General features: G+C 41.7%; 1 protein-coding gene across 2 annotated transcripts in view; it reads left to right on the top strand.

Annotated features, from left to right (window-relative positions):
- The window catches only part of pnpla7b (patatin-like phospholipase domain containing 7b), a 43873-nt gene that overhangs the window by 17152 nt on the left and 11803 nt on the right, over positions 1–14918 (top strand). The window contains exons 15-27 of one of the 2 annotated variants that reach the window (XM_083912523.1): positions 14–163; positions 331–408; positions 1316–1521; positions 1603–1734; positions 2682–2805; positions 2913–3102; positions 3369–3518; positions 5409–5472; positions 6363–6531; positions 9183–9365; positions 9465–9583; positions 14292–14448; positions 14594–14710. In XM_083912523.1, the coding sequence (XP_083768649.1) occupies positions 14–163; positions 331–408; positions 1316–1521; positions 1603–1734; positions 2682–2805; positions 2913–3102; positions 3369–3518; positions 5409–5472; positions 6363–6531; positions 9183–9365; positions 9465–9583; positions 14292–14448; positions 14594–14710 (1839 nt within the window). Of the gene's footprint in view, positions 1–13; positions 164–330; positions 409–1315; positions 1522–1602; positions 1735–2681; positions 2806–2912; positions 3103–3368; positions 3519–5408; positions 5473–6362; positions 6532–9182; positions 9584–14291; positions 14449–14593; positions 14711–14918 lie in introns of both variants that reach the window. The other variant, XM_083912522.1, reaches the window with a different exon arrangement.

Below are 14918 nucleotides of genomic sequence, written 5' to 3'. Positions count from 1 at the left end.
TCTGTCTCCTCAGTCTATTCTAAAGAAGAGTGTGACAATGCAGGAGACTCCATCTGCTGTTTACCACTATAGTGACGCTAGAGGAGGAAATGTCCAGTATAGTAAAGTTAATGCCATTTTCCAAGCTGCCAAAAAGGATCTGCTGCAGGTCATCCAAATACAGGTAGTGTACAAACTATTTCAGCATGCAAAATTCACTAAATCATGTTGAACAAATGTAATAATGAAATGTGAAAATGAAATACTATAAATAATAAATATAGGCAGTTTAGGTTATCTTGGATGAGTTTTGTATTTCACTGTTTTTAAAGCATATTGTCATTTTATCAGGACCCCAGTCTGCTGGAGGGGAGGGTGAATCTCCGACAAGTCAAAGCGGGTTCTGTTGTGGCCCACCAGGGAGATCAGGTCAGTCTGTGCGCTCAGTGTGTTGGTCTTTGTGGGACAGTTTATTTAAACACCAAATGCACATGAATATAGAAGGGTTCTTTTGTAGCTTTCGAAGGAAGCCATGGATTGAACTAGAGATGCACCGATCCGATACCCCGGATCGGATATCTGCTAAGATATTGACTAATTAGCTGGATCAGATATCGGATGATTGAGCCCGATCCAGAATTCCGATCCAGTCTTTCTTTTTTATTAATATCATACACAGCAATACAGTTACAGTAATATAGTCACTTCAATTCAATGTTTGCAGGGTTTTATATTACATTTTAAAATATTTGTTTGCAGTGCACTTTACATGGAAGTGTTTTCTAATTCTTTTTACTGCTAATGTACACTTTGTTAACACATAATATTAAGTACATTCATATCTGTGTTAGTTTGTTACCTTTTTTTAAAAAAGGCTAAATGTTTATTTCAAGCCTGATGCCTTCACTCACATGCAGTGGCGTGCACAGACTTTTTGAAGGGCAGGGGTGAAAAGAAAACAGAAGGGCACATATAGCGCATCCTAGCCACTGGAGAAGGCACTTTAGCACATGTTTTTGGCTTCCAAGAGGGCGACCGCCCCCCTGCCCCCCCTGTGCATGCCACTGCTTACATGGCAAGGTATACAGTTCATTCATTCAACAGTAGTATTGGATCGGTATTGGGTATCGGCCGATACGCTCAGCCCGGTATGGGTATGGGTTGGATCAGAAAAAACTGGATCAGTGCATCTCTAGATTGAGCAGCAGCTGATTTGTCTGAAGTTTTGTAAATGAATTAACAAAGACACTAGGACCATTACACAAGATATATCAGGAATCATATGTTGAACCCCCCCCCCCTCCCCCCCCTCCCCTCCCACCCCTATCTCTCACAGGATGTGAGTGTGGCATTTGTCATCTCAGGGCTGCTCCATGTTTACCAGCGTATGATAGACCGCGAGGAGGATACCCTGCTGTTTGTCACCCACCCCGGGGAGATGGTGGGTCACCTGGCAGTTCTCACGGGGGAGCCCCTTATCTTCACTGTCCGAGCTCACAGAGACTGCACCTTCCTCTCGATATCCAAGGCCCACTTCTATGAGTAGGATCACGCTCTCAAAGAAAACTTCTTCTCCCATCTCAACACTAGGATGCAAACAAACCTGTGTTTTCCACTTTGCAGGATGATGCGCGAGGAGCCCAGGGTGGTGTTGAATGTAGCTCACACTGTGGTAAAGAGAGTGTCACCATTTGTCAGACAGATCGACTTTGCTCTAGACTGGATGGCTCTGGAGGCTGGCCGTGCTGTCTACAGGTACCTACTCTATGTAGCTATTGATGGGCTTCATGGGGTTCTTACGCAGTATGGAAAAGTATGGCATTTAATTTGAGTCATTCCAGGTCTAGATAAGTTTGGAAAAAGGGAAAAGAGTTTGGAGAAATGTTTGTGTTGTTTCCAGGCTATTATCTCACTTTCTAAAATAAAATATATTAATATATACAAATCAAAACAAGTTTACTAACAGAACACAGCAGACCTGTTGATGATATGAAACTTATCAAGCTGCTGTAGAATGGTGTCGGGTTACCACAGTTACCATTGAATTTATTCCATACGTGAGGTCTACATTTTATTTCTGATTTATTTTTATTATATTTTATTCACAGTATGTTTACTTCATCTAAAGCCAATGGAGCACAGACTGTATTCTTCTGTAGTTCCTGGTTAATGTTCATCTCTACTGTACGGGTTCACACTTGTAGCATTTAGCTTGAATAACATGCTGTGCATTGAACATGTCTCAGTTTGAAGTTCATTCACTTATCTGAGCTACAATACGTAGGTAAAAATGTCTTGTAATTACTTGGCAACAGAATGGCATACATTAGTCAGAATTAAACATACGTGTTAAAAGTTGGATTTTAAAACCATTTATTTACATAATGAGCATCAACAATTGGAAGTCAGATGTTTAATATTGACGGAAAAATCCTCTGAGAAGTCTGGAAATTTGAGTCTTGAAAAGTCTGGAATTTAGAAATGGAAAACGTGTAGGAACCCTGTTCAAACTATTTATTTATTAATGCCTCACTAATATCAAATGTAATGAGATATATTTTAATACTCTATTACTCTGTGAAAACAGTCCCTTGTTTAGCTCTCCTTATGATTAATGGCCAGTTTTGTGGTTGTGTTTTGGCGACACTGGTAAGTGAAATAATTAATTAAATCGTACTTGCGGGCTGATTTTTTTTTTTTAGACAGGAAGACAAGTCAGATAGCACCTTCATCGTCCTCAGTGGTCGACTTCGCTCTGTCATTGCAAAGGATGATGGGAAGAAGGAGCTGGCTGGAGAGTATGGCCGTGGGGATCTAATTGGTGTGGTGAGTGGTCAGAAACTGCTGATGAGACACAATCTGAAGTCACACTGAGAAAACACCATTTTGCAGTTGCAAATTGCAGTACAACCCCAGTTTTGTGGATTGTCTAGGTTGAGGCCCTGACCCACATAAACCGAGCCACCACGGTCCACGCTGTCAGGGACTCTGAGCTCGCCAAGCTACCTGAAGGGGCTCTGAACTCCATCAAGAGGAGGTATCCTCAGGTTGTGACCAGGCTGATTCATCTGCTGGGACAGAAGATCCTGGGCAACATGCAGCAGGTCAATGGACCTCTGGCTGGTAATTACTTACCCTTTTTGTTAGTATGTGTCAAGATGGGACTGAATTTATGTAACAAATATAGGAACATTACCAGTTATCATGTGGAGATCAAGTTGGCTTTTTGTATGAAATGAGATACAAATCAAGACATATGGAACATAGGGCAAAAAAGAGCATAATACAGTAAACTGTATTTTATACTGCATAAATACAACATTTGAAAAAAACAAAAGACTATCTGTCTAAAATATCCAAAAAGAAAACCACTAATCTGCTCTCCTCAGCACGCAGTCTCGCTCTCCACACCCCCACCAGCAAGTGGGATGCTGGGAATCCAGCCTCCAACCTGTCTACTGTGTCCATCCTGCCTGTGTCTGAGGAGGTTCCCCTCACTGCCTTCACTCTGGAGCTGCAGCATGCACTCAGTGGCATCGGTACACACACACACACAAACACACATACACAGTACTTTCTCCGCTACAGGATACAGAAAATTCATGATTCACGGGGGGGGGGGGGGGAGCTAGGGTTGGGCGATGTCTACTGAACTGGCATATGACGACGTCCACAGGGAAGAATCACAGCGTACTACATTTTATTTGTATAGCGCTTTTCAGGGTACTCAAAGACACTTTACATAGTGAAATAAAGAACAATAATTTAAAATAAGGAAATTTAAACAACGAGCAGGCGAAAAGTGAGTACATTAAAAACAAGTAGGCCAAATTTAAGAAACAAGTAAGTTAGGGTAAAAAAGAGTCAAAGTAGTAAAACACATTTAAAAGTTAAATGACAGTGGATTATTGGAGGTTGAAGGCAATTCTGAAGAGGTGGGTTTTGATGAGGGATTTAAAGGTGTGCTGCTCGGTGCAGTCTCGGATGTGTGTGGGTAGTGAGTTCTAGAGTGAGGGCGCAGCAATGGAAAAGGCTCTGTCACCCCAGGTATGGTGCTTGGTCCTGACGGGTGGGGAGAGGAGGTTTGTGCCAGAGGAGCGTAGGTTACAGGGGGGAAAGTTTTGGTGGAGCAGGTCGGTGAGGATGCCATTGCAGTAGTCTAGTCTGGATGTGATCAATGCGATACTGTGACATTGTCGTCTATATAAGGCATCAGTAATTTTCTATTACTATTCTATAACTATTCTATTTTCAAATTTTATGAGGAGACCTATGATGTTGAATCTCTAGCAGCTGATAACCAAACAGCAGCAGCTGGTGGAGATGCTGTGGTGAACTTAAAAAAAGATTTAAAGTGTTGAAAAAGTTTTGATTTCAGCCAGTTGTTTACAGTACTGCTGGTTTTTAATTTACTGCACAGAGCAGTTGATTTAAATCACTGTAAGCGGCACGTGTTTTCTTATTTATTATTAGTTCACATAGTTTGGTGACATCAAGTAATTCTAAGCAGTTCCACTCACCCAGCTTTCACCTGATTTGAGGTCTAGTCAGCCAGGGTAAGTGAAATTATAGACCGGAATATGTTTTTTCGACAGTAAAGAAGTACACAAAACTCCAGTGGAAGTTGTTTAGCTTTCATTTTAATTTTCTTGCAGCTGTTACAGGAGGGACCCCAAACTGAACAAATGCATATAAAAAGGGAAAGATGTAACTTGTCGCTAACAGGACTAACAGAAATCAGTCGGTGGGTCAGAGAGATGTCAACCCAGCACAATGTTTACATGCTCACATGGTTTTGAGAAGAAGGCTGATTATGGATGTAGGTGTGTAGAGCTTTTAAAAAACATGTGAACATTAAAGTTAATAAGCACAACAGAAGGAACTAATCAGTGATGGGTAGTAGCTTAAATATGACTCCATCTTCCATGAGAAACCCATTCAGCTTGGTTTTGAAGGTCAGTTGTTCAAGCGGAGACCAGAAAAATGCTGTGTTTCCTCTGTTTTTTCCTATAGTTTAAAATTTTTTCTACAGCTTTATATTTGTTTGATTTGTTGTTGTTTTTTGTCAAAATGAAGCATGTCACACAACACCTCTTCAACATACCACCAGGGTGGGATACCTTATCATATAAATACTTCCCTGTTCTATTGAATAAAGACATTATGTACATAGTCAAAGTCATTACCAAACTAGTGGTTACGAAACAGCCCCTATAAATTAAAGACCAATAAAGATTAGAAACAAAAACAGAGACCACTAACTAGTACTGACCAAACATCAACGCATACCTCTCCACTTTCAGGGGTGAGGAAGATCTACTTTACAATGTCCACCGTGGTACTGTACAGATACATGTACTGCACTTTAATTCACAGCAATGTCACAGGTGCTATTTTAAAAAATGTGTTTGTGCTTCTGTTTTCTGAAGGCCCCACTCTACTCCTGACTAGTGACAGCATCAAACAGCGCCTAGGTTCTGCAGCTCTGGACAGGTAGACATTTGTTTGAGTGATTAAACAGTAAATACACAAGCAATGCGTTCAGATTTTTTTAAAGTCTGATGAGAAATTACTGGTTATTATGTTTGGTTCTTTCTGAAAACATGGATCAAGAGGGATACCAATACTCACAGTTAAACAATTGTACTTTAAGTTGTACTCTGTAAGATTTCCATCAATTTAATTGCCTTTTAAGTTCCAATCTATCAAAGAGTGAGTTAAAACAATGGTGATTGATCCTGTGACCCACTAATCAAAACACGTGTTGCCTTTTTTTGCCGCCATGTTAATGACACTGCTGTCACCAACGGTCATGCTGCATTCACTTGTAATCAGAATAATAATAATAATAAGAAATTCCAACTTCTGAGTCAGGCTTGTAGTAAGAGCAATATAACAGGAGTGTGTGTGTGTGTGTGTGTGTGTGTGTGTGTGTGTGTGTGTGTGTGTGTGTGTGTGTGTGTGTGTGTGTGTGTGTGTGTGTGTGTGTGTGTGTGTGTGTGTGTGTGTGTGTGTGTGTGTGTGTGTGTGTGTGTGTGTGTGTGTGTGTGTGACTGGAAGTAGAGAGGTGAATGTGTTTCAATAAAGTTTACAAAAGAGAAAAAAAAAATACAAATGTCAACACCATAGTGACTGTGAACGTGACAAGATGGAGGCTCTGAAAGATCAGGCTCACCTGCAGTTACATCTTACTGCCACAGAGGCCGCTAGAAACAAAGAATATCAAATCTTATGGAGTACAACTTTAATTTTAAGCCTTTCATACTTCATGACATACATGATTTGTTTAACTAGATGTTATTTACTTTACAGTGAACTGATATAGTGTATACCAACAGGTAATATGTTGCACACTGGCTCATATTGTGGCTCATTTTTTAAAGTGTCCACGAGTACCGTTTGTCCAGTTGGCTGGGGCAGCAGGAAGACATCCATCGCATCGTCCTCTACCAGTCTGACTCTACCCTCACACCTTGGACCCAGCGTTGCATCCGCCAGGCTGACTGTATCATCATTGTGGGACTGGGTGAGCAGGAGCCCACTGTGGGGGAGGTCAGTTTAAATACACTCACACCTGTTCAGCTGCTGTATCTCTTTTAACTGAAAGCACACAGGATGTCCTCATTAAGAAAGGTAAATAACAACAAATTCACTTCAGTGAAGAATGTGACTTAAAGCTGTGCTAAGACGCATCACGTCAGCCTGAATCACGAAGTGGGACTGGAGCAGGGACAAGTATCCCACACTCCAACACTTTAGGATGCCATACATTCAAACCATTCTCTCTCAAGTTGCGATGACTAGTATGGGTGGGGGTCTTCTTCACACAGGAAGGGACAAAGCAAAAGTTGATTTAAATCCTGAAAGTTATTTGACAGTCTGAAGTGAACAAATGCATGAAATCAGAGACTGTATTACACGGAAAAAGAGATTTCATAAATAGATCAGCAAATGTAAGGATTGAAAAGACAAGTATGTATAAAGCATTAGGCAGGCTTTTGGTTTATAGTAGGACTAACTTAATCATAACAAATCAAATGTGTGTGTGTGAATAAGGTAGCTCTCAATAACTAAGCTGCAGTAGGTGAAAAGCAAATAAACGCCATAATTAGAAGCAGAGTGAGACCTCTTCCTGCCGCTCCCCCTCTCTGCTTTGTCCTGAGTCAATAGAAAAGCTCTCTCTCTGAACTAGCCTGTGATTGGCTAAAGTATCTATTGGTGGGGGGGAGTGAGTACTATTGAAGCAAACTGGAGAAAGGCTGACCATTCCTAGCATTGTCAGCAGGGTCTTTGCCAAAATTAACTTACTCTATAGCACACTCCAACAGGTTGCTTGTGAGCTACCAGTCGCTAAAGGTTCAAAGAATATGTACACCGCGGCGGCCGGTGGAACAGTGGTTAGTGCAGTCGCCCCATGTAAAGAGGCTGAAGGTCCTCGAGGCAGCAGCCGTGGGTAGGACTCTGACCAGTGGCCCTTTGCTGCATGTCACCCCTCTCTCTCACCCCATTTCCTGTCTCTCATATATAATAAAAGGCTTGAAAAACTACCAAAAAAATTATCTTTAAAAAAAAAAAAGAATATGTACATACATTTTAGAATAGTAAGACACTTGGTTAACGTGTTTAAATTCACAGATATGCCGCCACTTTCTGACAAATTGATTATTGCCAATCAAGTCTCGTTTTTTTAAAAATGTATTTATTTAGCACATGTTGAAAAAAGAAGAAGATTACAGTTGAAAGAGATTGAGTAAAAAAGAGAAAATGCAAAGGAAACTCAGAAAACCCACAAGAGGCTTGGCATATAGGGTAAATAAATAAAAGAAAAAAAGGAAGGAAAAGAAAAAATAAGAACAGGACAGAAATGAACAAACTAATAAGGCCAGTAAATAATAATAAAACTAATAATAATAATAATCTTTTTTTTTTTTTTTTTTTTAAGTAATCCAATCCCTAAATTGGGATAAGGTGGTTCGCAACTGGGGGGCTTGAAGCTGAGCTGCTTTTCTAGTTGGATAATCGTGAAATAGATTGATGGGGCTAAAGAAATCACATAAGAAAAGAGGCAGTGTTTTCTTTAGGGAACCAGCAACTTAAAGATGGTTGATTTGATTATGTTAAATAAACCAAGTTTGCGAAATAGAGGCAATGTATGACTCTTAGGAGCTGAGGTGCTTATGATTCTGACTGCTCGCTTTTGTAGTCGAAGAATCGGTTGCAGCTTAGTTTGGTGAGTGTTAGCCCAAGCAATATTACAATAACAATAATAAAAGGATAAATCATAGAATAATAGAGACTGAGGCTACCTTCTGTTGTGGAAATGGATTTCTTCAATAAAGATCAACAAACAGGATCCGCTTTTTCTCCGTAAGTATTTTCTTCTGCAGACAAAAATACGTTCACCCCTGCTTCCTCACAAAGCTCAGAGTTTAGCAGGAATGACCCCGAGCCCACTGGTGCTCAGCCTTTTAGAGGAGGGGATCCCCCATCCAGACAGACAGGGTCACAAGGTCACAGACAGGGTCACAAGGTCACATGCAGGGTCACAAGGAAATAGATAGAACGAGCTAAGCCTTGGTTGGGTAACATCTTTAGACCAAACAAAACATGCCTCAGACATTACAGTTCTGAACATTCTGAACTTCTCTCATCACAAACAAGCTATGCACTAGTCATATGATGAGGTTAAACATAGAAGACACTGAACTGTGTCTGACCTGACAAAACTATGATTATGAATAACAAATATCCAATGCTTGACATATTGTAAATGCAAATAAATGCATACAGAAAAACATGCACATGCTGCTGAAATTAACATTTTGGATAGTTTGAAAACCAACCTTTTGTAAATGTTTACACAAAAGATGCTTATTCACCTGGTTTTGGGTGGAGATCAGCTATATTCATAAATGTTAATTATATAAGCTCTCTTCATTTTGTGAAATCTGCTCTCAGAGGAAAAAAAGGTTGGAGGCCCCTGATCTATACAAACTGTTACTGTAGATAAGTAGGCTTACACTTCTGGAGCTACAGCTAAACTACAGCTGTCTGTAATGTTTTAATACAAATCTGCCTTATACAATTATTCACTTTGACTTCACCATCACAGTACTGTATTTATGAATAGCCCTTCTGCAATGCATCTCCGCCATGAGCTGAGTGGAAGCTATCTGCTTCTCCTTCCTCTTGTCAACCTGTAGTTGGAGCGAATGCTGGAGGGCAGTGCAGTTCGTGCTCAGAAGCAGCTGGTGTTGCTGCACAAGGAGGAAAGTCCGCCACCCAGGGGGACGGCTGAATGGCTAAACATGCGCAGCTGGATCTCCAGACACCATCACCTGTGCTGCCCACGCAGAGTGTTCTCCCGGAGGAGTTTACCTAAGCTGGTACCAACCACCACACCAACTGAGTCTTTTATGAGTCTATTATGGGCAATTCTGGTTCCGTTAGCAAATGCTTCATTTCTGTGTGTGTGTGTTTTTCAGAGAGAGTTGTACCAGCGTGTGTTTGAAAAGTGTCCAGATCGACATTCTGACTTCTCTCGTCTTGCCCGGATCCTGACAGGAAACAGCATTGCCCTTGTTCTGGGTGGAGGGGGTGCCAGGTACTGCTACTTTATATACACATTCAATACAGCAGCATTGTAAGACTCAAGGAGCAATTACATACCCTGTAGTCACTATCTGAATCAAGTTCAGTTTTTTGGGATATTAAAGAATATCCACACCTCCACATATTAGCTATATTTTGCAAAGGGAACATAACGTGCAAGAAACACACAGAAAGCTGTTGTTTATCAGCCTGGCGTGTGTAATTCTTTATTGCGTATTAAATCAAAGAAATCTAATGCTGGTAATAATATCTTTCTGTGGACAGGAAAGTTACTATCTGCAGATTGTTTTTCAGTCGTTTTAATTCATCACTTCCCTTGGAAAACAGAAATTTGTGGCCTCTTAATAACATTTTCACTTTTTGCCTAGTCATAGCTGTAGCCAGTGTTTGGTCATAATTATATTCATAAAATTCATAAAATACAAAGTATACATGATAATGACATAGTGTATGATATTTCTTGAGAGGCTGTGGTGCATACAGAAAAAGATAGCTTTATCAGTACCATTGCTACTATCAATTTTGCCATTTATTTCATAATAAAATGATTGAGAAAACATAGACACTGCTAATACGCTGCTGAACCTGTGTAGCAACTCCGTACAGGGCGGCAGTGTGGAACAGTTGTGTTTGTTTAATCCTATTACATCGGCTGGTCGGAAGGCACATGGAGGCACACCAATTAGGAGGGAGTTATAGTAGTTTAGGCATGTTGGTGTAGCAGTTTAGGAGGTGTCTGGACCAAAACCTGCACCTCCTGGTTGAGAAATTAACTTAACCTCCTGTGAGGAATCAGTCTGCAGGAGCAGGTCATCGCAACAATGGTGGCAGTGAAAAACAGCTGGTCATCCAGTGTTACACCAGGGTTCCCTGCAGTCTGAGCCAGGGACCGTGGACAGCATAGAGTTCTGATTAGTGATGGAGAGGTCAGGAAAGGGAGATGCCTTTCCTAGAAGGAAGAGCATGTGGGTTTCAGACTGGGGAAACAACAGGATAAGTAAAGTGCCACGTGCATAGCTGTGGTAGGAAAAGCCATGTGAGGGATTAACAGAGCCAAGTGACTTGGTGTACAAAGAAAAGAGGATTGGACCCAAAACTGAATCCTGAGGGACCCCAGTAATGAGGCTATAAGGTTCAGACACAGATCCCCTCCAACTGACCCTCAAAATGTATTTCTATAGCACATTTAAAAACAACCTTAGTTGCCCAAAGTGCTGCACAACATACGTAGTCAAGTGCTAGCAATATAGATAAAAACAGCATAAATCATCGACATTAGTGTACGATAAGAAGAGAACTCTACACGTATTATGATAAATGAATTAATCACCTTATTAAATATTAATAAGACTTGTATTATTTATACATTATTTATGTTAAAAGGGGGCACCACCATCACATAGACAGGTAATGTGGACTAAGCCCGATGTAAACCTAGTCACCAAGAATACTTTAATTTCAGTTTAGCATTATTAATTAAATGTATCAATTAATTGTATTCATCAATTTCTCTCAATCTCAATCTGAAAACGTTTGTTCTCGTAAAACAGTGACCTCAAAACTTTGCAAAACAGAATGAAAGCTCAGACAACAGCTGGGGTTTTGAGGGGCAATTACAAAAATATGAATATATTTATATAAATAATATACATGATAGATTATAACATGAAATGATACACGTGAGAATAACAGAGAAAATGAATGGGCATGATAAAAGCTATGATATGGAAATGCAATTTCTAATCCTACCTTTATGGAAAATAAAGTTTAATATCAAATAACCAGTGGTCACCAGATCTGCTCACTAAAGTACCAACAACGTCATCTCACCAACTCAGCTTTGTAGAGGGGGATCCAAGAGAAACGAGGTGTATTCACAGCTCCAGAGCAGTCTTCCAGACGTGCAGAACACCGGGTCTCTCCCGAGGTGCAGGGCTGGCAGAACCAGGTCATCAGAGGATTCGTCAGGGGCCAAGCAGTGGACGGGCTGTCCAACAGCGGCACGCAACAGCCTCTCGATAGGGAACGCTTCACCGTTGCAACGGCTGTTCTTTCATTGTGAACCCTAAATCTTCAGCTTTAAGTCTGTCTGGATTCTTCAGCCTCTGCAGCTTTGAGTTAGGTGAAGGGGAGTCAGTTGGTCACTTTCAAGCTCCTGGTGAATACTGGACTTTGATATGAACTTAAAGCACGAGCACTAACTTAAAACAATGTTTGACTTATTAATAACATGTTATTATTCAAATAAAACTCTGAACTTCATTGAAACAAAGTCAGGCAGAAAGTTACTTATGAAACTAAAGACTAAAACTAAGACAAGACTAGGAGTCTAAAGACTCAGGAGACAAAAAGATGAAAAAAGACTGAGAAGAAACTAAGAAGTGAGAAATCTGAGGAAATCTATCTGGTAATAATGCACGCACGCTTTCAATATAGTTCTGTGTACTTTACTGAATTTCGGGACCACCAGCCATGCCATGTGTACCTCTAATAAAGTACTGACACACAGTTAAGGCTATAACACTTCTCCCCCTTTATGTGAGAACATATAAGGTACAAATCAAAACCACATACCTTGACTAACACTTCCCAGTATAGGCTACTTTGTAAACAATTAACTAAAACTTGGACAGTCATTTAGCTGCCTTAGAATTCTACAGAAACTGCAGTGCACTGTAACCAAATGACATTCACAAAACAGTATCTTCTGTATTGCACAGCATTTCTTTTTAACAGTTAAACATTTCAGTCTATCAGGAGGCTTATGCTGCCTCTTTGATTTTCTCAGCCCTGCTGTAGTGTCCACAGGTTTTGGAGCAGCCTGTGCTTCCGGAGCAGAGTTTGCGACAGGAACAGGTGGGGCAGTTTGCATTAACAGTCCGTCAGATGAAATACACAGTCCATAAGTGTGCTCAGGTGATACAGGCACCACCCAACAGTATGTAGAGCTGCTCGCACTTTCCTTTTGTGAAACACTCTGTGAAACACTCTGTGACCGCTCCCCATCCACATTAAGACGGAGTCGCACATGATCCTGGTGGCCGTCCAGCGGTGAATAACCCTTGGTAACCAGGGCGTGCCCCTGGCAAAGTTCTTGACATAAAGACAGTCCCCTGGCTTTAAGAACCTTTCTTTGGCATGTTGGTCTCGCCTCACCTTCTGCTACTCCTTTGATCGAGTCACTTTTGCTGCAACGTCTGGGCGGAGGAGATCCAGATGAGAATTGGGTTTTCAACTCAGTAACATTTCTGCTGGCAGCAAAACCGTTGTTGTGTGAGAGATAAGCCGATACTGGAACAGGAAACGTGCAAGCTTAGCTTCCTTTGAGTGCCCTGACATTTTTTTCAGACCCTCTTTCAGTGTCTCCACCGCACGTTCTGCTAAGCCATTGGAGGCAGGGTGATGAGCTGCAGTGAGGATGTGGCATATACCGTTTCTTTCTTTGAAAACCTCACTTGAGAAAGTGAGCCCATTGTCATATACAACAGCATCTGGCAGTCCATGTATAGCAAACCCACTCTTGAGCATGTCAGTGGTGACTGGAGCTGTGATGTTTGTCATGATATGTACATCCATCCACTTTGAATGTGAGTCCACCAGCACTAGAAACATGTGACCCATTAAAGGACCAGCAAAATCCCAGTGGTGCCTGAACCACGGGCGGCTGGGCCACCCCCATGGGTGGGGTGGAGCAGATGCTGGCATCTTTTGATTACTTTGACACTGTGAACATGCTTTTTACCCTTTCTTCTTAGGCACATAAGGCATAATCTGGGCTCATCCTGGGGGTGCAACAACAACCCTAGGTCCCCAGAGAATACACCCATCAAGAACACTCAGCTCCTGGATGCTTGCTACTCTACATACATTTTCATTACTGTAATGTCCCAGCTCGGACTGTAACCTGCTACGCCAACAACAAGCCCTGGATCACTAAGGACATTAAGGGCATCCTGAATGAAAAGAAGAGAGCATTCAGAGATGGCAACCATGAAGAGGTGAGGAGAGTACAGGGGGTACTCAAACTGAAAATCAGGGAGGCTAAAGACAATTATAGGAGAAAGCTGGAGAATAAATTCCAGCGAAACAACATGAAGGATGTGTGGAGTGGCATGAGAACCATCACCGGGTTCCAGAAGACTGGTAGCACGGGGTTGGAGGACCGTGTGGACCAGGCCAATTAACCTATTTTTCAAGAGGTTTGATACTGCGGCCAATCTCCCACATGACTCTGGTGCTGGCTGCCCTTCAACGGCTGCCACTTTACCTCCCCCTACTCCTCCTTACAGACCCCCCTTGTCTGCCCCTCACCACCTCACTTCACACCTACCTATTCCACCCCTCCCCCTTGCTCTACATCATGTCCTCCACAACCTGATGACCTCAACCCTCCCCTCTACACCTCTACAGTGTCCTTCATGCCTGACTTGGTGAAAAGACAGCTGACGAGACACTCTGACAAAGCTGCAGGCCCAGATGGTGTTTTTCCGCGGGTGCTTAAAGCTGTGTAAATGTGCAGGGACTCTTATCATGCTACTGCAGAGGTTTGTTGTTATTTTGAGCAGTATTAGTGGTTAAAAAGCCGCTTTAATGCCTTCACCGTACTGCCCCGAGCTAATCATTGTTAGCCATGTCCCGCTGTTAGCGACTGTTAACAACTCTCCAGGATATCTCTGTTAATAGTTTTTGTGTCTTTTCAGGGGCTGCTCTCAGGTCGGCATCCTGCGTGCTCTGAATGAGGCGGGGATCCCTGTGGACATGGTGGGCGGCACCTCCATCGGCTCCTTCATGGGCGCGCTGTATGCTGAGGAGAAGAGCAACAGTCGCATGAGGGTCCGGGCTCGAGAGTGGGCCATGGTGTGTTGTTATTATGACATCTGCTCCACTATTTTTCAAGACATCTTTTCTTGACATCAGTTTTACTATCGTAATTTTTTGAGAGACAGCTAGGGACAGCTAAGTTCCTTTCCTATTAATAATTGTAACTTCCTTTCTTTTTCAGGATATGACCTCTTACTTTAAGAAGATCTTGGATCTGACCTATCCCGTGACCTCCATGTTTTCTGGAGCTTCCTTTAACTCCGGCATTAGCTCCATCTTTAAGGGCAAACAGATAGAGGTAAGGTGATAGGTTTCCTTAAAACAAGTTCTCCAAAAAGACAAAAATAACAGGAGCTACACAGTGAGGCAGAAGGGATGAGAAGACTTAACCATATTTAAGAGAACATTGGTATTGTTCCAAATCCCTTAATAAGGAAATTGTTAATTGGCTCTGCTGTGTATGATTAATCTAACATCATGCAGCATCATTTGAATTTTGTTGATAC

The sequence above is a fragment of the Echiichthys vipera genome (genome assembly GCF_963691815.1).
Source record: "Echiichthys vipera genome assembly, chromosome: 4".
Classification (NCBI taxonomy): domain Eukaryota; kingdom Metazoa; phylum Chordata; class Actinopteri; order Perciformes; family Trachinidae; genus Echiichthys; species Echiichthys vipera.
Note: the sequence above shows the minus strand (reverse complement) of the source record. Positions and strands in the feature narration are given on the sequence as shown.